Consider the following 22,833-nt stretch of genomic DNA (forward strand, 5'->3'; position numbering starts at 1 on the left):
AGGTTAAAATATATATATATATATATATATATATATATATATATATATATATATATATACACACACATACATACATATGTGTGTGTGTGTGTGTGCGCGCGTAATTTCTATCTGTTTTACTAGGAACATATGATCTCATTCTACTTCCTTTATGTATAGCTGTTTTATTCTTCACACTGTATGCGCATCGGCCCTTTTCTACTTTTATAAGCAAAGGACAGACATTAGGTTTCCATAGTGGCAGAGTTCACCTGTCCCGATTTCAAATAACCAGCAGAAAAAAATTTCTGAACTCTAAATCTCCAGGAAGAAAATCTGATTGCCCCAATTTAGGTCAAATTACAGTTATCTAGAAGCAAAGGACTGAGTAACATAGTATCAAAGCAACATTTGTGTATGGTCATTAGTTCATGGAAAAGTAGAGGCTAGGAAGACATCTCATAATATGTCTGTCATGTCTGCCCTTATACTTGAATATACATTCTGAAGTTTTACTTTGGAAAAGATTCTCACTATGGCTTTCCCTTAAGCACAGATACAGTGCTGATGTACAGCTAATGAAGTGACATCCTCCCCTCAATCAAAATGCCTAAGTGTGCTGTTTCACATTAACTGCGACTGAGAAATTATGATTTTGTTAGTGATTTGTTTTTCTTTGCAGCCAATAACTATAACTAGTTCCTCAAATGAACCTGTATTTCAAGATATGTCCTTTCCAAATAAAAGAGTACCTGACAGAGTTGAAAATTTTTCTCCAGAAAGGGTCAGCACTCCAAGGTAAGCCTCACTGATAATCAGGTCTACATACATACAATTTTAACTTGGAGTAGAATATAAAAAAATAGCTTTATTTTTCACTAAATTTTAATATGATATTAATTTCCAAAATAATTATGTATTGATTGGATATGGACAAGAAGATAGTACATTGCTAGTAAATGTCCTAGCTAGTCAATTACTTTCAGGTGTGTTGGAAGACAGTTACTATCAGGGTAAATGTGAGTATAAAATCTACCTATACTGATATTCTTCCAATACATAGAAATGATGTATTTGCTGACGTTTGATGAATATTTTAAAAGTATTCATGTCTGTCTTTTCTTTAAGTAATGAAGGTGCAGTTATGATGCCACATGATGAAGGAAACAAATCTGAAACAGAACTTTCTGGTACAAAAAGTTCTGAAATTTCAGCTGGTTCTTTGGACTGTAGAAGTCTTCAAGACTTACTAATAATTGAAAGTAACACCTCCCTGCTGGGTTCTGGCTCTGAAAAATGTGTGATTGATTCTGACTCTGATAGAGGCATTGGTTTAGACTCTGACTTAGAACAACATTCACAAGACTCTGACTCAGTATTTTGGGGAATGGACTCAGACTCAGAAAAATGTCCCATGGACGCAGTCTCTGTGAAACATCTGCTAGAATCAGAAAAATCCCAGATAGCTTCAGGTTCTGTGCAAGACTTGATGGAGTCAGAGCAACACCTACTGGGAGGTGAACAATGCCAGGCGGACTTTGACTCTTTGAAATACTGGATAGACTCAGATTCAGAAAAATGCTTGACAGACTCTGACTCTGAAAAATATGTGATGGACTCTGACAACGAAAGACCTGAGATAGACTCAGATTCAGAAAAATGTCCCATGGCTTCTGCATCTATAAAACACCTGCTGAAGGCAGAAAAATGCCAAATGGCCTCAGATTCTATAAAACGCCTGATGAAATCTGAAAAAAGATTGATGGATAGTGAACAACACTGGATGCTCTCTCCTTCTGAAATATATATGATAGACTCAGACAAGGAAAGAAATAAAATGGGCTCAGCTTCTGCATCTGGGGAACATCTGTTAGGGAAAGAAAAATACCAGGAAAAGACTAGATATAAGAGATACACAATAATAGACTCTGACTCTAAACCATGTGGAATTGACTCAGACTCAGAAAGATATGGGATAGCCTCAGCAGCTGTGAAATGTCTCACAGATACTAAAACATTAGAGTTGAACACTGACACTGAGGGGCGCTGGATGGATTCTTGGTCTGAAAGACAAACAATGGACTTAGATTCTGAAAGCCTAGGGATGTCCTCTGATTCTGTGAAACACATGATGAAGGCTGAAAGGTGCCAAAGTGCCTCTGACTTGGAAAAATCTTGGATAGACTTCAGGTCTGAATCTGGAAGATTCTGGACTGACTCTGAAAGACAACAGTCGGACTTGAACTATGTTAGATTCTGGGAGAGCTCTAAAAGATATCAACATAGGTCTGTGAGACTTCAGGGTAGTTCTGGAAGATGTCAGGCTGACCTTCATAAACACTGGGATAATTTGGAATGTCATCACATAGACTCTAATTCTAAAATATATCGAGCTAATTCTGAAAATGAAAGATATCCAAATGAGTTTGAAAGTGAAAGACACATGATGGAAATGGAGAGGGAACAGCGTCTGATAAAATTTGAAAATGAGAGACTTAAAATGGATGAAAAGCAGGAAAAATATGCCATAGAGTCTGAAGGTGAAAAAGATAACAGGATTGTAACAGACAACATAAGACACCACCTTGACTCAGAAAATGAAGCACAACGGCTTGGTGCTCGCAGAAAGGATAATCGTCCCCAGGGTAAGCATAAATGTGTGTGGTTTTTGAAAATACCTTGTTTATAAGTTTAATTATTGGCATGATGACACTTCCAGAATGGCAGTAGCATTAACAGATTTGGACTTGAGATTGTTTCATCAGAAATTAAAAGGAAAAATGACTTTTTTATTCCAGATTTTCAATGCTCTTTTAAAAATTAGGCAAATTGCCTCTCTTTAGTTATCTGTTTTATCTCCTCATCATAAAAGTAGTAAAGTTAAATAATTATTAACAAAGATGGTTATTCTGGCCTAATTAACATGTTGAATTTATCTCCTATATTCTGGAATAGGTGAATAAGATTGTTCATAAACTTTTGCCTCATTATTAGTTGTTCCAAAATGAAGTATCCAAGCCTAACTTTATGAACATTCAACTTATCTTGCTTCTCTTAAAGTTATAAATCTCCGTGATTTTCAATAAAAAGTTGGCATCTACTTTGTTAGTCATATTTACTTTATCATAGTAAATAATATACTAGGAAATTCCATTTCTTAAGCCATTTTATGAAGGCATGCTTATAATGATAAAGGAACTATTATCAACTCATAGTGTTTTTCCTCATGTTAGTCATTTTCCATACAACCTTTTACAACTCAAAGCACAAAAAGAAAACTAAGAACTTGCTCTGCAAACATTGGTAAGAAACTTTCCCTTGGAAATTATGACAAGAAGTTCTATGCTTCAGTAAAATAATGTAAATTAAAAGTACAATCAATATTTTCTATTTTCATATGCTATTTCTGCACAAGTCTTGAAATGTGTTCTATACAATACTGACGTTTCCTTGTCGTATGCTTTTAAGTAGGTTGAACTATTGAATTAATAAAAATAAAGTATACTATATAGTTTTTTTACATTTATTAATACAAAGTGTTATCTATAGGTTGCCCTGGTTGTCAGACATGTAGATTTATCCTTGAGCCATTAATTCAGATGGAATAATTGTGTGATGTTTTATCGGAAAAATCAAAGGAAAATATTCATCTGATTATTTTTATTCCCTCAGAAAAACCATCTAAATTTCTATTTAGGAATGTAATTCTTTTGGAAAGGTTTAAGTAATGTGAGAAGTTAGTTTCTGAGATCCTCTTATAAAGCAATACATTGATGAGGTGGTGAAAAATGTACGTTACCTTTATGAAGAGAGGAGAAAAAGCTTAAAACAATTTTTTTCACTGGTTTTGAACTTAGCAACACTAAGTTAATTCTCCTTTAATTCAATATTGTCCTGTTATAACAAGATAATATTAATATCCTGTAGAGTTTCATTCATCAGCATGGAGATTCACATTCTCATCCAGCTTCAATTTTTAATATTTTCAAATACCATCTGATGAAAGTCCCATGAAATAATTTAACTAACTTCTCAGGAACTCAACTTCACTGTTATTGATATGTTTTGTAAAATTTTGTCAATTGAATGCTCACTATATGCTGACATATATTATACTAAATATACAAAAGTATAATACCTTAAATATATATAGTACCTTTCAACCTTTCGAAGTCCATTAATGTAAAAATAATAATAGCTTCTGATATTATCAAGCACTATGATATACAAATTACATGCATTATTATATCTAATCTCATTCACTGTTGTTATCTTCCTATACTGATAATAGCTAAGCTTTATATAGCACTGTTAGGAACCATTCTAAGTATTTTACATTTACTAATTTGTTAGTACCAATTCACTAGTAGTAATTAATTAGTATTAGTTTATTAGTTTTACATGTATGATGAATTCATTAAAATCTCACAACAAACCTATGAGGTAGGCACTATTATTACCTCTAATTTACCAATGATTAAAATGAGGCACAAAGAAATTATATAATTAACCAAGAAAACACAACAAATGAGAGTCAGGATGTGAAACCATGCTCTAAAGTCTGTGCTTTTAGACAGGAAGACAGATTGCCTTTCAGCTCTAACAAAGGTATGTACTATCCCAATTTTATAAGTGAGGACAATGAGAAAAAATGTTCAAGTGGCTTGTCCTGGAATTTGACTCTAGGTTTATCAGACTCCAGAGTCTGAGTTCTTAATTAAGAACTTTAATTATGTTACTTATATCTCAACTCTTGTCTAACCTCAAGATCTTCTAAAATAAAAAGAACTACTACATTATAGCATTATTGTACCTGCTTCAAAAACGAGGAAACAGACTCAAGCAGACTACTTCACTAAATAGATAATTAGTGGCTAAATTGAAGCATAGAAACACTTAGTCTAATGTTACCTCAACTACATCTGTGACTTCATGAAGTTTATAATCTAATTGAGAAAATAATATTCCACATGAAATTAGTCAAATTATTACATCTCTGGATATACTTTTATTTATAAAAGTCTTTGGCATATTTTAAATATTTGCAATTATACTGTAATTATCTAATTTTTGGATTATTATTACTATAAAATATGCATTAGTAGATAGTCAGTACTCAGGTGGATGACTTTATAAACATAAAACCAAAATTTGGTAGCTGCTTTCACCCACCCTCAGCTGTTGCATATCATAAATAAACTGCCAGGCCAAATCTGACTATTTAAATCCTAGAAATTAAACCAAAGACTGTGGGTATAAAAAAGTGCTATTTGTGCCACTTATCTCATGTTTACTCTCAAATGAGCAATATAGTACTCTCGAAGTCAACTTATACTGTATCTGTCCCTTCTCTATGCCATCTTATAGTAAATAGATGGGAGGAAAAGTGGCTTTGCTACATCTCCAAGGACAGAATTAGATCTCTTTGCTCCTGTGACTATAGACCCTAAATGATAATAGGGTCAATGTTTGCAAAAACATTGCAAAAACACCTTAATTTTATTTTATACTTTTTACAAAATCCCTTTATGAGAAAATTCCAGAGATAATTGATGATATTAACTAATTTTCTCAACTTCTATCCTTATAAATCATAATGATATTTAGAATTTATGTTGCACTTAAAATTTTTACACCAAGTACTATCTCCATTCTGTCTGGAATGAACATATATCCATATCCCCTCAGCCTCATACTTCATCATATTTTTTTTCTTTTTAAGAAATTGTTGTAAAATATACATCACATAAAATATATTATATATTTTTAATTTCATTTTATTAGTTTCAAATATACAGTACATTGGTTAGATATTTATATAGTTTATAAAATGATCTCTCTAATTGTTCTTTCTCTCCTCTGGCTCTCCACCTAGCCAGTATATTAATGCTAACTGCATTCCCTATACAATGCTCCCCATTCCTGTGACCATCTATCAACTACTAATTTGAACTTCTTTATCCCTTCATAACTATTTTAATTATACAGTGTAGTGTTAAATGCATTTACACTGTTGTGCAACCAATCTCCGGACATTTTTTAATCTTGTGAATAAAATTCTATACCCATTAAACCCAATAACTTTCCATTCCTCACTTCCTTCAGTTCCTGTCAACTACCATTCTAGTCTATGATTTTTACTAAGTATCTCATATAAGTATCTCAGATATAGCATTTGTCTTTTCGTGCCTGCCTTTTTTCAATTACTATAATGTCCTTGAGGTTAATCCACGTTGTTGCATATATCTGAATTCCTTTGCCTTTTAAGGCTAAATAAAATTTATTTTATGGGTATATCACAATTTGTTTATCCATTTATCCAATGATGGACATTTGGGTAGCTTCCACCTTTTAGCTATTGTGAATAATGCTGCTAAAAATAATATTGTATAAATATCTTTTTGAGATTCTGCTTTAAATTAATTTAGATATATTCTCAGAAGTAGAATTGTTGGATAATATGATAATTCTTTTTTAATTTTTTGAAGAACTGGCATACTGTTTTCTATAATGGCTGTGCCATTTTATATTCCCACCAACAGTGTACGAGTGTTCCAATTTCTCTGCATCTTCACCAAAACTTCTTATTTTGTGTGTTTTTAATAGTAGTCATCCTAATAGGTGCTTTTTAGCCAATTTTATACTAAACAGTACATGTATTAGGATAAGAACTGGCTACAGATTTTTTGGAGAGTTAACTGAGAACCTGCTGAATTCTTATATGAGACAAATACATTACCCGTATGGTGAAATATTTTTAACTTAGTTTTCAATATTGCTTTAATAAACTTCATGAATATTGGGAAGAAGATCATCATTACTAATAGATATATTTGAGGAAAATAGTATCAGAAACGTTTTCCACTAAAGAATCATATATTTTTTTCTTTTCTACAATCTTATTTCATTGGCAATTGCAAAGTAATTTAGTACATTTAATATGTTTATAGGTTTTTGGAGGCCAGTATTCCTGTCACCTCCATTTGGCCAACGTAAAAAAACTGAAGAAAAATATTCTGTGCAACGAACTGGTAACAGAGGTGAGTATACTGAATAGAAACTGCCTAAGAATTTTAGATATTCTGTCAATATTTGGAAAAAAATTAAACCACAACTTGTGATAGCAGGATACCCAAGACAATATCCAGGTACAATGATTGTCTAGAAGGACTCACTGGAATAAGCATAGAGTAGTACTCAGGGCTATGATTTTACTATAGGGAAAGGATACAATAAAATTAAATCAATAAAGGAAAAAAGCATATGGAGAGAAGTCTAGTATAAACTAGGTACAAGATTCTCCCAGTTGAATCCACAAAACTCATTTGTTTCACCCACCAACAAGTTATAATAACATAAATGACATTTTGTCTACCAAGGAAGCTCATTTGATTCTCACTGCCAGAGTCTTTTTATTAAACATAATCTCAAGATCCATCCACATTGTTGTGAATGGCAGTATTTCATCGTTTTTTTATGTCTTGGTTATGATGAATAATGCTGCAATGAACATCACTGCGCATATAACTTTAAGGATAAATATTTGAAAATTGTGGAGGTAGATGCCCAGAAGAATTGCTGAGTCATATAATAACTCTATTCTTAAATTTTTGAGAAACCTCTATACTGTTTTCCATAGTGGCTGTACCAATTTACATTCCCACCAGCAGTATATGAGTGTTCCTTTTTGCCCACACCTCTGCAATGCTTGTTACTACTTGTCCTGTTGATGATAGACATTCTAACAGATGTGAGGTGATATCTTATTGTGGTTTTGATTTGCATTTCCCTAATAGCTACTGAAGTTGAACATCTTTTCATATGTCTATTGGCCACTTGTATGTCTTCTTGGGACAAGCGTCTGTTCAGGTCCTCTGCCCATTTTTTAATTGGATTATTTGCTTTTTATTGTTGAGTCGTATGAGTTCTTTAAATATTTTGGAAATTAGGCCCTTATCAGAGACATTGTTCACAAGTATATTCTCCCATTCAGACGGTTGCCTCATTGCTTTTTTGAGTTTCTTTTGTTGTGCAGAAGCTTTTTAGTTTGATATAGTCTTATTCATTTATTTTGAAGTCAAATTAATAAAATCCTCTCTAAATCCGAGGTCCATGAGTTTAGTACCTGTGTTTTCTTCTATGAAACTTATTGTTTCAGATCTTATATTCAGGTCTTTGATCAATTTTAAGTTAATTTTGGTATATAATAATAGATAACAGTCTGGTTTTATTTTTTGCATGTGACTTTCCAATTTTCTCAACACCATATATTGAAGAGGCTTTTCTTTCTCTATTGTATATTTTTGGCTCCTCTGTTGAAAATTATTTGCTCATATATTTGGGGGTTTATTTTGGATTCTCAATTCTGTTTCATTAGTCTGTGTCTGTTTTTCTGTGAATACCATTCTGTTTTGATTACTGTCACTTTGCAGTATAATTTGAAGTCAGACAGCCTTGTTTTCTCAAGATTGCTTTGGCTGTTCAGGGTCTCCTGTGATTCCATGCAAATCCGAAGATTTTTTGTTCTATTTCTTTAAAAAGTGCCATTGAGATTTTGATGAACATTGCATTAAATTTGTGTATTGCTTTAGGTAATAAGGCCATTTTAACTATGTTCATTCTTCCAATCCATGAACATGGAATATCTTTGCATTTTGTTTCTTCTTCAATTTCTTTTAATTATGTCTTATAGTTTTCAGTGTATAGGACCTTCACATGCTTTGTTAAGTTTATTCCTAGATATTTTATTCTTTTTGTTGCAATTGCAAAAGGAATTGATTTTTTCATTTCTTTTTCTGAAACCATTGTTAGTGTAACACATGGTTTTTTATGTTTATTTTGTATTCTTAAACTTTACGGTATCTGATTATTGCTTCTAGTAGTTTTATGGTGGAGTCTAGAATTTTTTATATAGAGAATCATGTCATCTGCAAAAAGTGACAATTTGACATCTTCATTCTTTATTTGAATGCCTTTTATTTTTTTCTCTTGCCTTATTGCTCTAGCTAGGATTTCCAACACTATATTGAATAAGAGTGGTGATAGTGGACATCTTGTCTTGTTCCTGATCTCAGACGGAAGATTTTTAGGTTTTCACCATTAAGTATGATGTTAACTGAGGGTTTGTCATATATAGCCTCTATTATGATGAGGGACGTTTCTTCTATACTCGTTTTATTAAGTGTTTTAATTATAAATTGTCAAATGCTTTTTCTGCATCTATTGATATGATCATATGATTTTTATCCTTTATTTTATTTATGTGATGTGTCACATTAATTTGTGTATGTCGGACCATATTTGTGTCCCTGGAATGAACCCCACTTGATCATGATGAATAATCTTTTTAATGTATTGTTCTGTTCAATTTGCTAGTATTTTGTTTAAGATTTTTGCATCTGTATTTATTAGAAATATTGATCTATAGTATTCTTTTTTTGTGTTACCTTTACCAGGTTTTGGTATCAGGGTAATTTTGGCCTCAGAAAATGAGTTAGTAAATATGGCCTCTTCTTTAATTTTTTGGAAAAGTTGATAAGAATAGATATTAAATCATCTTTGAATGTTTGGTAGAATTCCTTAGTGAAGTCATCTGGTCATAGACTTTTACTTTTGAGTTTTTTAAAATGATTGTTTCAATTTCCTTTCTGTTGATCAGTCTATTTAAATTTTCTAATTATTCGTGATTCAGTCTAGGAAGGTTGTATCTTTCTAAGTACTTGTCCATTTCTTTTAGGTTATTAAATTTGATGTTATATACTTTTTCATAGTGTTCTTGTATGATCCTTTGTATTTTCGTGTTATACATTATAACTTCTCTTCCATTTTTGATTTTGTTTATGTGTGTCTTTTCTCTGTTTTCCTTAGTCAATCTAGCCAGGGGGTTGAAAAAATTTATTGATCTTTTCAAAGAACCAGCTCTTTGTTGCATTAATTTTTCTATTGCCTTTTTGTTTTCAATTTCATTTAATTCTACTTAATTTTTATTATTTCCTTCCTTCCACTGACATTGGGCTTTATTTGTTCTTCTTTTTCTATTTTTTTAATATGTGATGGTAGGTTGTTTATTTGGGATCTTTTTTTGTTTCTTGAGATAGGCCTATAATGATATAAACTTTCCTCTTATTACTGCTTTTGCTATATCCCAAAAATTTTTGATATGCTGTATTTTCTTTCTCATGTGTTTCTATGTATTTATCTCTTGATTTCTCTTTTTATTTTTTCTTTCACCCAGTCATTCTTCAGTAGCATGTTATCTAATCTCCACATATTTGTGGGTTTTCTCACTTTATTTTTTCAATTGATCTCCAGTTTCAAAGCATTATGGTTAGAGAATGTGCTTGGTATAATTTCAATCTTCTTAAATTGGTTGAGGCTAGTTTTGTGTCTCAACATATGGTCTATCCTTGAGAATGTCCATGTGCACTAGAGAAAAATATATAATCTGATGTTTTGGGATGAAAGGATCTATAAATGTTGATTATGTTCAATTAGCCTAATGTGTCATTTAAGGTTTATATTTGCTTATTTATTTTCTATTCAGATGATCTACTCATAGTTGATAGTGGGGTGTAACATAGGAGGCCCAAGCCTGAAACTTGCACCTGGGTTTGGATATTCCAGAAAAATCACCAGGAGGACTAGCGGGGATAGAAATGTCATTTATTACTCACAACCCAGGGAAACTCCAGAGCCAAAGGTTAAGATGACATCATCAATATAATGGTACAATCGTATTTTGGAGAGTTTAGCCCAGCCAATCACATCCTCAACTACAAATCTATGGCAAGTAGTGGGGCTATAGAAATATTCTATTGGCAGGACAGTGAAGATCCATTGTTGTCATTCCCAGGTAAAGGTGAATTGACCTTAACTGTCTGAGTAAATATTTTGGATGTGTCCTGGTCCCACAAAAAGTCAGTCAGGCAAGGAGCTGAGGGTCAAGAGTGCCCTACACTTGAGGTCCCTTCCAAGGTGTGGACAGCTGCCCACCTGTTGATCAGGGATTGGAATTATTGCTTTGATTAAAGCTGCTTTCATAAGGCTACCAGTACTGTATTGGATTGCCTATAAATCTTTTTTTGGGTCAATTTCAGCCCTTATCAGATCCATTCATAGTTGCCTTCTGGTTGCTTTTACCAGGCCATCTTTATTTTCTGCCTGTAAACTCACAATTGACTTTCTCTTTTTCCCGTGGACGCTTTGTGCCCCTTGTTTCTGCCTGGTCAGTTCAATTTCTCCCAAATCAGCAGCAGCCTGTACTGCCGCCTAGATTGTCCTTCTCAGTAGAGTGGACAATATGGGCACCAAAGTACCATAATAGGCCAGTGAGGCTGTCTGGATGACATGGTCCTGCATACCTGCAGTAAATGGCACAATATCAGAGCCCTCAAATGTTTCAGTATAAATAGCATGCCATATTCCCATCTCCCTGAGAAACACCTGCAGTTTTAGCATTGACATCTAGCACAGCTGAGCCCTCAGCAAATTGCCTTCATTTGGCCAAGCCACGTGACAGGCCCACCAGGAGCCAATTCAGCAGCCATGCATTTTCTACATATTGGATTGCTCCATGTATGTGTTAGCACAAAAAAAGGTGGTGGTGACAGAGGCCATATAGGTTATTTCATCCCCAAACAGTATTATGCTATCAGCATTGGTGTCCCAGAGGTGGAATAGCCTGATCCTTTCTGGCGGAACTTGACAGCCAGCTCTATCAACACTGTGGATGTATATGGCCTGGCAGAGGTGTGTACATGTTTAAGGGCAGGAGGTAAGTTCCTTGTATATTTTCCTTCAGGGCATTCTTGCTGAGTCTTTAGTTTCTGAACAATTACTGGACAGGCTGAGACACACATGTGGCTTCCTCTGGGAGGGATGCCTCTATTTCCTTATCTAACTCGGACTCACTTTCTTCTGTGGGATCTCATTTACTAGGATTCTATTCATACTGCAATTACTGCCTTATGCGAGCTCTCATTAGCTTTTACCTCCAAACTTTTGCAAAGCAGCAGGCTAGGTCCTGCAATTGTTCACTACTCTGTTCTGTCACTCCAGAATATCCTTGCTATTGGCCTGTGTGACTGGCTAACCTCTTTCTAGCCTTACTTCTCCTTCTACTTTCTTCACCCTTTCCTCAACCCATAACTGTTTAGTGGTAGCTTTAGACAGCGCCTGCAGAATGGGCCAGCCCACTGCAGTTGCTACGGCCTACAGGTCCTTCTTTTTTTTTTTAAAAGAATACAATTCCCCTACTTTCAGTAAAACCCGTAAGAGTCCCATACACATGTTAGGGACATCCCTCCATTCCCTTGGTGGGCCCCAAGAATCTAAAAGACTTGCCACCTCAAACAACATGGACCCAGAGGCCCATCCTCAGATATCCCCTAGCGGACCTCCACCAAGCATGTTCTCCTCTCACTCAACTGGAGTTCTTTCTGGAATATCCTGCCAACTATGCCTACTGTAACACAAGAGCCTCAGGTCTGGAACTTACACCTGGGTTTGGATATTCTGCAAAAACCACCAGGAGGACTAGAGGAGAGAAAAAATGCCATTTATCGCTCACAAGGCAGGGAAGCTTCAGCAGCGGCCAGTCAAAGCTGTAGAAATAAAGCTGATGACCAAGAGCAAGAAGAGTATTTTATGCCCACAAGCAGAGGAAGGGGTTATCTCATTAAGGGAATTGCTGTCTTCTCAGAGAGATGGGGGCAAGATGTGGAGCTTGGTTACAAGAACAGTGGACATCCATGAGAGTGGCAGAAAATGTCCTTGGGAGTGGGTACTGCTGAACACTCTTTGTGTACTCCCTTCTTAGGGCTATGTTCTGAGTTAGCCCTACAGTAGGATATTTAGGTCCCCTACTCTAATTATGTATTTTTTTGTCTGTGTCTCCCTGTAGTTCTGATAGTAGTTGCTTTATATATTTTGGTGCTCCCTGATTTTCAGCATAGATATTAATGTGTTATATCTTCTTGATGTATTGCCCCTTATTATTATGAAGTGTCCATAATTGTCTCTCTTTTTTATCGTGAAGTCTATTTTGTCAGATATTAGTACAGCTATAAGCCTTTTTTCAAGATGCCATTTGCTTGGAGTGTCATTTCCCACCCTTTATCTTTGAATCTCTATTTGTTCTTGCAGCTGAGATGTGTCTCTTAAAGGCATCACATGGGCGGATTTAGTTTTCGATCCAATCTGCTACACTGTGTCATTTTATTGGTGAGTTTAGTCTATTTACGTTCAATGTGATTATTGATAAATGAGGTTTTTCTATCGCCATTTTATCTTTTGTTTTCCAGTAGTGAAGTGTCTCCATTGTTTCTTTGCCATTATGTTTCTGACTGTTATTTTCATTTGGTGATATTCTATGTGATAAATGTATTTTAGATCTTTTTTGATATCCTGCTATTTTTGTTATTGAGTTATAAGAGTATTTTCTTATCTGATATGATTTGTAAATAGCTTAATGTGGTTTGTCTTTTAATTTTCTTGTTGGTGTCCTTTGAAGCAACATTTTTAAAAAATTTTGATGAACTCTAAATTATCTATTTTTTTTCTTTTGTTGTTCATAATATGGGTGTCATATCTAAGAATCATTTGCCAAATCCAAGGTTATGAAGATTTACACCTATTTGTTCATAATATGGGTTTCATATCTAAGAATTATTTGCCAAATCCAAGATTATGAAGATTTACACCTATATTTTCTAATAATGTTTTACTTTTTCTTCTTACATTAATTGTTTGATCTATTTTGAGGTTTGTTTGCTTTGTGTGTGTATGTGCGCACATGTGTGTATGATGCGAAGAAACAATTTATGCTTTTGCCTGTGGCTCTCCAGTGAACCCAGTACTGCTTGTCGAAAATACTATTCTTTCCCCACAGAATAGTCTTGACACCATTGTCAAAAATCATTTGACCAGAAATCCATGGTTTTATTTCTTGACTTCAGTTATATTCCATTGATCTATATGCCAGCACCACATTACCTTAATTACACTGCTTTTTAGTAAATGTTGAAATCTTGAAGTACAGTACTCCTACTTTTTGTTTTTTTTTCAAATCTATTTTGTCTGTTTCAGGTCAATTGCAATTCCATATGAATTTTAGAGTCTGCTCGTCAATTCCTACAAAGAAATCAGCTGAGATTTTAATAAAGATTGCATTGAATATGTGAATCAATTTGTAAAATATTGCCATCTCAACAATATTAAATCTTCTGACACATGAACATGAGATATTTTTACATTAATTTAGATGTGTTTATTTCATTTATTATGTTTTTATTGAACTATAATTGACATTCAATATTATGTTTGTTGTCAGGTGTACAACATAGGGATTCAACATTTATATACATTATAAAATGATCACCACAATAAGCCTAGTTATCATCTGTCAACATACAAAGTTGATACAATATTATCTTTTTAAATTTCTTTCAACAACATTTTATAGTTTTCAAAGTATAATTTTTGAACTTATTTTGTTAAATTCACTACAATATATTTGATTTTTGATGCTATTGTCAATAGAGTTATTTTCTTAATTTCATTTTGGATTCTTTATTGCAACTGTACCGAAATACAATTGATTTTCTTATATTGATCTAGTATCCTAAACCTTGATGAACTCATTTAATAGTACCAATAGTTTTTATTAGATTCCTTAATATTTTCTGCATATCATATGATATCATCTGTGAAAATAGATAGTTTTACTTCTTTTTTTCCAATCTAGATACATTTTTTTCTCTTCTCTAATTTCTCTAGCTAAAACCTCCATTGCAATGTTAAAGAGAAGTGGGAAAAGCAAAAATCATTGTCTTGTTCTTCATCTTAGGATGAAGATACCCAATCTTTCACCATTAAATATAATGTTAACTGGAAGTTTCTCATGGTTGCCCTTGATCAGACTGCGGAAATTTTCTCCTATTCCTAGTTTGTTGAGTGTTTTTATCATGAAAAGGTTTAGGGTGTTGTCAAATTGTTTTCTGCATCTGTTCATATGTTAATGTGATTTTTGTTTATTCTATTGATATGGTGCATTATGTTTATTAATTTCCCTCTGTTAAAAATAATTTTGCCTTCCAAGGATAAATCACAGTTGCTCATGATGTATAATTCTCTTAATATCTTGCTGGATTCTGTTTTCAAATATTCTGTTGAAGATTTTTACATCTATATTCTTAAGATGTATTGGCCTATAGTTTTATTTATTGTGATGTATTTATCTGGCTTGTTATTAGGGTAATTCTGGATTCACGGGGTGTGTTAGGAAGTGTTTCTTCTTATTCTATTTCATGAAGAATTTGAGAAAGATAGTTATTAATTCTTCTTTAAATCTTAGTAGAATTCACCAGTGAAAACACCTACTCCTGTTCTTTTCTTCGTTGGGAGGTTTTGATTACTAAATCAGTTTCTTCAAATATTTGTTGAAAATTTTACTTCTCCTGCAGCTACTTTCTAGGAATTTGTCCATTTCACTTAGGTTGTCTAATTTGTTGACATGCAATTTTTCATAGTATTCTTTTATAATCGTTTTATTTCCTTAAGTTCTGCAGTAGTTAGCTTTCATTTCTGTTTTTAATAGTTTTAGTCATCTCTTTTTATCTTAGTTAATCTAGCTTGCCAGTTTTGTTTTTTCAAAGAAGTTATTTTTGGTTTCATTGAGTCTCTATTGGTTTTCTATTCTCTGTTTCATTTATCTCTACTCTAATCTGTATAACATATCCTTGTAGCTTTAGATTGAATTTGATTTTTTTCTAGTTCTTTAAGGTGTAAAGCTAGGTTATTGATTTGGATTATTTTTTCCTATATAATGTAAGCATTAACAACTGTAAATTTCCCTTTGATCACTATTCTCACTTTTGCTATGTTGCATTTTAAGTTTTTTGCATCTCAAAGCATTTTCTTATTTCCCTTGTAGTTTCTTCTTTTCAGCCCCATTGGTTGTTGAAAGAGTGTATTGATTCATCTCTGTATACTTGTGAATTTTCCAGTTTTCCTTCTGTTAATGATTTCTAGTTTAATTCCAATATATTTATAGAAAATAGATTCTATTATTTTATCCCGTTAAATTTATTGAAGTTTGTTATAGCATAGCATATAGTCTATCCTGGAGAATTTACTATAGGCACATGAGAATAATACGTATTCTTTTGTTGTAAGATGGAATATTGTATCAATGTCTATTAGATCTAGTTGGTTTATGGGATTTTTCAAATTTTCCATTTCCTTGTTAATCTTATGCCTAATTGTTCTATCCATCACTGAATATGGGGTACTGAAGTCTCCAACCATTATTGATATATTGTATATTTCTCCATTTATTTCTTCCAGTTTTTCCTTCATGTATTTTGATATTCTGTTATTAATTGCATATATATTTAAATTATATCTTCCTGATAAGATGAAAGTTTAAAATGTCCCTCTTTATCTGTAGTAAAGTTTTTGTTTTAAAGTCCTTTTTTTCTGATATTAGTATAGACACTCCAATTTTCTGTGATTGCTGTTTGCATGATATATATTTTTCATCTTTTTACTTTGAATCTATATGTATTTTAGATTTTTAAAGTTATGCCTCTAGTTAACACGTGGTTGAATCTTACTTTATTATCTAGTCTAACAACATTTTCCTTTCAATTGGATTGTTTAATTCAATCAAATTTAATGTCACTATCATTATAGTTGGATTTATATCTGCCATTGTATTTTTTATTTTATATGTCTAATTTTTTTTGTCCTTCTGTTTCTCTTTTACAGCTTTCGTTTGCTTTAAATAAATACTTTCTAATGAAGCATTCAATTTTTTGTCATATTTTTCTCACTATTTTCTGATATTTCCTTAGTGGTTGTCCTACAGCATACTATGTACATCTTATCAGTCTACTTGCAATTTATGCTAACTTAGTTAATTCCAGTGAGATATAGAACTGTTACCCTTACATATTCTTTATTCTCTTTTACCATTTTTATGGTATTAATATTATACATATGACATGTATTCATGTTAACAAATCAATTAATTTTCATAATTATTACTTTATATAATTTTATGCCTTTGAAGTATTTGAAACAAGAAGGGAGATCAAGGATATATTTATAGCTATTATATTAATTTTCTTATTTATCATTTCTGATTCTTTTCATTTGTTTTTCTGGATTTGATTTATCATCTGGAGTAATTTCCTTAGCCTGTGAAACTTTGCTTCAACTCACCTCCTTTGTCCTGTTATTGGCACATATATTACATTTCTATATGTTATAGCTCTACAATATATTATATACATATTATTTTATAAAATAAATTATAAATAAGAGCACAAAGAAAAATATACATTTATCCACACTTTTCTTAATAATACTTTTTTTTAATTTTTCAATTACTGTTGGCATACGATATTGGTTTCAAGTGTACAGCATAGTGATTTAGACATTTATATAACTTACAAAGTGATCACCCCTATAAATCTAGTACTCATCTGATACCATACATTGTTATTACAATATTAGAACATTTTTGATGGTTTCCACAATGGAGGGGGTTTTGGGGGTGGGTGAAAAGGGGAAAGGATTAAGAAGTACAAATTGATAGTTACAAAATAGTCATGGGGATATAACTTTTATAATTACATACTTACCTATACTAGTTTTCTTTGTTTTTACATGTGGGTTGAAGATGCCTTCTTTTTTATTTTATTTTATTTTTTATTAAATTTATTGGGATGACATTGGTTAATAAAATTATATAGGTTTCACATACACAATTGAATAATACATCATCTGTATATCGCATTCTGCGTTCACCACCCAAAGTCAAATTTCCTTCCACCATCATATGTTTGATCCCTTTTATCCTTATCTACCTCCTCCCCTCACCCCTTTCCCTCTGGTAACAACTAAACTGTAGTCTGTGTCTATGAGTTTTTGTCTGTCTTGTTCATTTGTTACTTTCAGTTTTATATCCCACATATGAGTAACATTATATGGTTCTCAACTTTTTCTGACTTCTTTTGCTTAGCATGATAATCTCGAGATCGATTCATGTTGTTGCAAACGGCAGTATATCATCTTTCCTTGTGGCTGAGTAATAGTTCATTGTATATATTCAATATAAGTAATGAAGTTACCTTCTGAAGTCACTTGCTTTCTGCCCGAAAAACTCACATTACATTTCTTGTAGGGTGGGTCTGCTAGCAACAAATTATCTCAGGTTTTGTTAATCTAGGAATGTGTGGTTCCCTTAATTTTTGAAAGGTAGATTTTCTGAATATAATATCCTTGATTGCCATTATTTCCTTTGAGCACTTTAAATATGTTATCTCACTTCCTTCTGGACTCCATTGTTTCTGCTTAAAAGTCAGTCATCAATTTTATAGGGATCTCTTGTACAGGATGAGGTGTTTTTCTCTTCCTGCTTTCATAATTTTCTCCTTGTCTGTTTTTCAGAGTGTTTACTATAACATGTCCCTTTGTGGATTTCCTTTTTTCCTTTTTTTTCATGAGCTTCTTGCATGTGTAAGTTAGTGGTTTCCAATAAATTCCTTTAAGTTTTCAACCATTATTTCTTCAAATATTTTTTCTTCTCTTTTCCCTTTCTTCTCTACTAGTACACCCAAGTACTGATGTGCTCAATGGTGTCCTCCATTTTATGAATCTCTATTCATCTTTTCATTATTTATTATCTTTGTTCTTAGATTACATACTCTCTATTGATCTGTCTTTAGGTTTGTTAATTCTTTCTTCAGCTAGTTAAAACCTATTGTTGAGACTTTCTAGTGAGTTTTTATTTCAGTTACTGTATTTTTTAAATTTCAGAATTTCAATTTTGTTGTTTATACTTTTTTTCTCTTTAATCATGTTCTCTATTTAATATGACAATGTTATCATGCCTTCCTTTACTTCTTTAACCATAGTTTCCTTTAGTTTTTATAGATTTCTTTTTCCAATTTCGGTTTACATTCAATATTTTATAAGTTTCAGGTGTACAGCATAGTGGTTAGACATTTATATAAATTTATGAAGTGATCCCCCTGATAAGTCTAGTACTACTCCCAACAGCATACATAGGTATTACATTATTATTAACTGTATTCCCTATGCTGTACTTTATATCCTTGTGACTATTTTAAATGCCCTTATAAATGGCTACTCTGGTGTTTCTTTCTATTAAATTCAACACCTGCTCTCATAGACAATTTCTTTTGCCTCTTTTTTTCTGTATATGGTTCATACATTTTTTTTGTATATGTCACTAATTTTTGTTGGAAACTAGATATTTTATCTAATATAGTGTAACAATTCTAGGAACTATTCCTAGCACTTGGTGATTTTTGCTATTTGCATGCTTATTTGTTTATTGCCTGGCTATATTATTTTTGCAAAGTCTATTTTGCCCCATCCCTCCCTCAGTGTCAAGCTTCTGATGTTGTATCAGGGAAGCACAGTTTTACTTTTCCCACAGTCAGTCTGTGATCACAGTGCTTCTGTCAGGGTTCACTTTTTGTTCTTTCCCCAGTCACATCCAGCTGTTAAGCTTCACTCATTGCTAATTTTTCTATTGTTTTCAGCAATGCCTGGAGCATACATTGCTCTGCAGGATTAAGCCAATTAAATTTAGACTTCTTTGAAGAAATATGTCCTTAGATGAGTGTTTGATATTTGTCTGACCCCAAGAGTGCTCCCCAAAGCTGTCAATTTCCCAAGTTCTCTCCTTAAACTATCTGGCCTACAGTTTAGCCTATATCTTCTTTGCTCTACCAGTCTTCTCTCAACCGCAGTATACTACAACTTTTGTTTTTGAGCACTCTCTTAGCTCTTAGTCTTGAACTTCTCTATTCTTTGTTGTAATTGAAGTTACTTTAGGAAGAGATTATGAACTGTTTGTTTTGCGGTATATTTATCCCACCAGGTAAAATCTCTAAAACAAAATTCTGGATCTGGGAGTAAGGATAATGGTGCACTTACCTCTGAGTGGCACCCATGCTTTAGGACCTAAGCGATCAATGGAAGTAGACAGTAGCCTCAGGTTTCCTTGGCTTGCTTCTCTGGACATGGAACCAATGCCTAATGAACAGAGACAAAGAAATCAGGTGTTCACCAATAACTGCATTGTTTTTGAAAATAATTTAGGCATAGTGAATGACTTTTATACATTCTGGGAATACTGGGAATTCTCCCAGCATTCAAGTTCCTAGATGCCAGCCAAGGGCTAATCTTGCAAGCAGACTTTTCTAAGTATAACAATCTCATGACTTCTATGTTAACCCCTCTCTATATAGTCTATTCCCTTGGCCCTTAGCCAGGGTGTCTAGTGGGACCCCACACAGAGTGGTATCAGCCTTCAGTGTTAATCCCTGTTATGCCCTTTAGGTTTACTCGATTTAGCCAGATAAAACAAATCCCACTAATCAGAAAAATCCATCTAAGAACGCTAGATTACATTCTCCTTTAATTTCCTTGTTAACCACTTTTATCTGGTCCAAGGCATCAATTCAAGCATAATGTAACTCTGCCTGGTAAGTTGGAGCTGACCTGAAAAACTTGCAGAGCTGAGGCAGTATCATAATGAGATACACACACGATAAATAGTCATGGAGGGCACATGGAAACATACCCTAAATGGGACATAAATTAGTCAAACATTACAGATCATCAGAAACCGTACTATGGCCTCCCTCCATGGGGCCTTCTGTCCTAGGATTTTCAGTTCAGTCCAGTTCAGTTCTGTCTTTGGTTTCAGAATTTCCTGAAGTCAATCAATTCAGAAAAGTTTTGCTTGTTCATGACCCCAGTTCACCTTCCTCAGGAGCCTATATGACATCTAGAAAGTGCAAGAACTATGGCCAGCCCTGACTGTCTCATAATCAGCACTGTCAGGTGTGATCTTAGGCTCATCAGTCAGTTCGAATTCAAATAGCTCATAGCAGCTTAAAAATTCAGTACAGGGAGTTTTCCTTCAGGAAGAAAAGAAAGCTTCCAGGAAGTTTTGATAAACAAAAATTAGGAATGCCCCACCCACACATACCTATGCCTCCCCTAATTTACAGTCTGGGCAGGAATCACAAGTTAAGAATGCATTTAGTCTCTGTATCAGAAATACAGATGTTATTAGCACTTTAATTATAGATGACCTCATTAGAAGACAAGCTCTTTTCTGTGGGCATGTATATGTGACTCAGACAGTCCAGCCATCATCCATGATGATCTCATAGTTTATAGCCACATGGAGGGGTGTCATAAATCTGGTACAGTCCCACAATCTGAGTTCATTGATTGGAGAGATTTCACCAGCTTTCAGTTTGGCACAGCTAGTGTTGAGGTGTTGAGGCTAAAACAGCTTCGCAGCAGACAGTATCAAGTTTCAGCTTAGAGTCAAGCCCAGACAATAAGGATCTGTGTTATTAACTAATGTAACCCCAATAATTTTTAAAAATAAGTGGTTTTCTTTCAGCAGCATCAAAGCCAAGACACTGTACAGGGACAGAAAGCTATTTCAAGTCTGAATGATAAGCAAGGCTTCCCTAAACCCTTTGTTATCTTGTCAATGTTAAAGCTCAAATTAGCCTGTTCAAAAATATGCATATGAAGTCATAAAATTATCAGTCACAAGGGTCATACAGCCAAAGTAACAAGTATTTATTAACAATTAAAAGCTGTTTCTTAAAACTTCAGTTCTGTCTTCATCACTTTTTATGCTGTTTCCCTTTTGCCAAAGCCTCTGATAGGCAAAAATAATAATTAAAATTATCAGTTATAGGAACTTGTTCCATCTCAAATACTCAAAGCATTTTAATTTCAAACTGCTCACCGGTGACCAAAAGCAAGGGAGTTGTGTCCCATTACGTTTTTCTGCGATGCTTTTCTTTGATTGAGACGATTCCTCTAACACTTATGATATTATAGACATTTAACATTTTATATCACTTTTATCATATATCTAGATACAATAAACAAAAAAATAAAAGGAAAATTAAAAATTATTTTTCCTTCAATAGAGTTTACTCAAACCCCTAGCAGTAATTTAGAATTCACAGAGTTAACATTACAGCTGCAGGGAGATAGGTGCTAGAAAGCAAAACAAGATGAGAGCTACTGAAACAACAGCAGTTAGGCTGAGGAAATGACTAGAGTGTTTCTCACTCTCTCTTTTCACATTTATGTAAAACTTTGCTGGAGCCCTTGAAACTGATTTAAGCTTTTTTTTCTCTCTTGCTTAAAGGAAATAGCAACATAAACTTTAAAAAAAAACATTTTTGGCCCATCCAAAGCTCACATTTGGGAATTTGAGGGCCCTATCACCTCTCACATAGAGGAAAGAACAAAAACCAAAGACATCACTTGGGAACACTTTTCTCCAACTTTAACTAGCATGGCCATAAACAGCCAGGTAATCCAACATGCCAAATCTCCCAAGAATGTTTAAATTCCATAGGTAAATTTTACCTTTCACAGCAGACTGTATCTTATTTGCTATTTCATACTATGGATGATTCCAGAGCCACCCAAACAAGAAAGTCTTGTTATCTTCTGCACTTTAACTTTTTCTTTAGCCAAAAAAATGCTTTTTTTCGTATTCTAATAAGTCATCATTATTTTAGTAAATCCCACTTCTGACTTAAATTGTGTCAGAGGTTCCCAAGTCAATCCTCAGGTTTGATGATTCACAGGAGGACTTGTAGGGCTCACCTTGCTGTTGTGTTCTTGGCTATGATGTATTTCAGTGAAAATCAGCAAAGAGCAAAAGTGGATAGGGCAAAGTCCAGAGGAAACCAGATGCAAGGCTCCAAGAGTCCTTTCCTAGTGGAGTCACGAAGGATGCATGTAATTCCTTCAACAACAAATATGACA

The 22,833-nt window shown here is 33.5% G+C and overlaps 1 protein-coding gene across 1 annotated transcript in view; it reads left to right on the forward strand.

Moving 5' to 3' along the window:
• The first annotated feature begins 679 nt into the window (after positions 1–679).
• Positions 680–22,833, forward strand: part of LOC118607837 — an 86,928-nt gene continuing 64,774 nt past the window's right edge. Inside the window, exons 1-4 of the mRNA XM_036227200.1 lie at positions 680–777; positions 1,108–2,624; positions 6,930–7,019; positions 13,123–13,200. Coding sequence (XP_036083093.1) covers positions 707–777; positions 1,108–2,624; positions 6,930–7,019; positions 13,123–13,163 — 1,719 coding nt within the window. The 5' untranslated portion in view covers positions 680–706 and the 3' untranslated portion in view covers positions 13,164–13,200. The remainder of the gene's footprint in view (positions 778–1,107; positions 2,625–6,929; positions 7,020–13,122; positions 13,201–22,833) is intronic.

The sequence above is a fragment of the Rousettus aegyptiacus genome, unplaced genomic scaffold (genome assembly GCF_014176215.1).
Source record: "Rousettus aegyptiacus isolate mRouAeg1 unplaced genomic scaffold, mRouAeg1.p scaffold_m13_p_9, whole genome shotgun sequence".
NCBI lineage: Eukaryota > Metazoa > Chordata > Mammalia > Chiroptera > Pteropodidae > Rousettus > Rousettus aegyptiacus.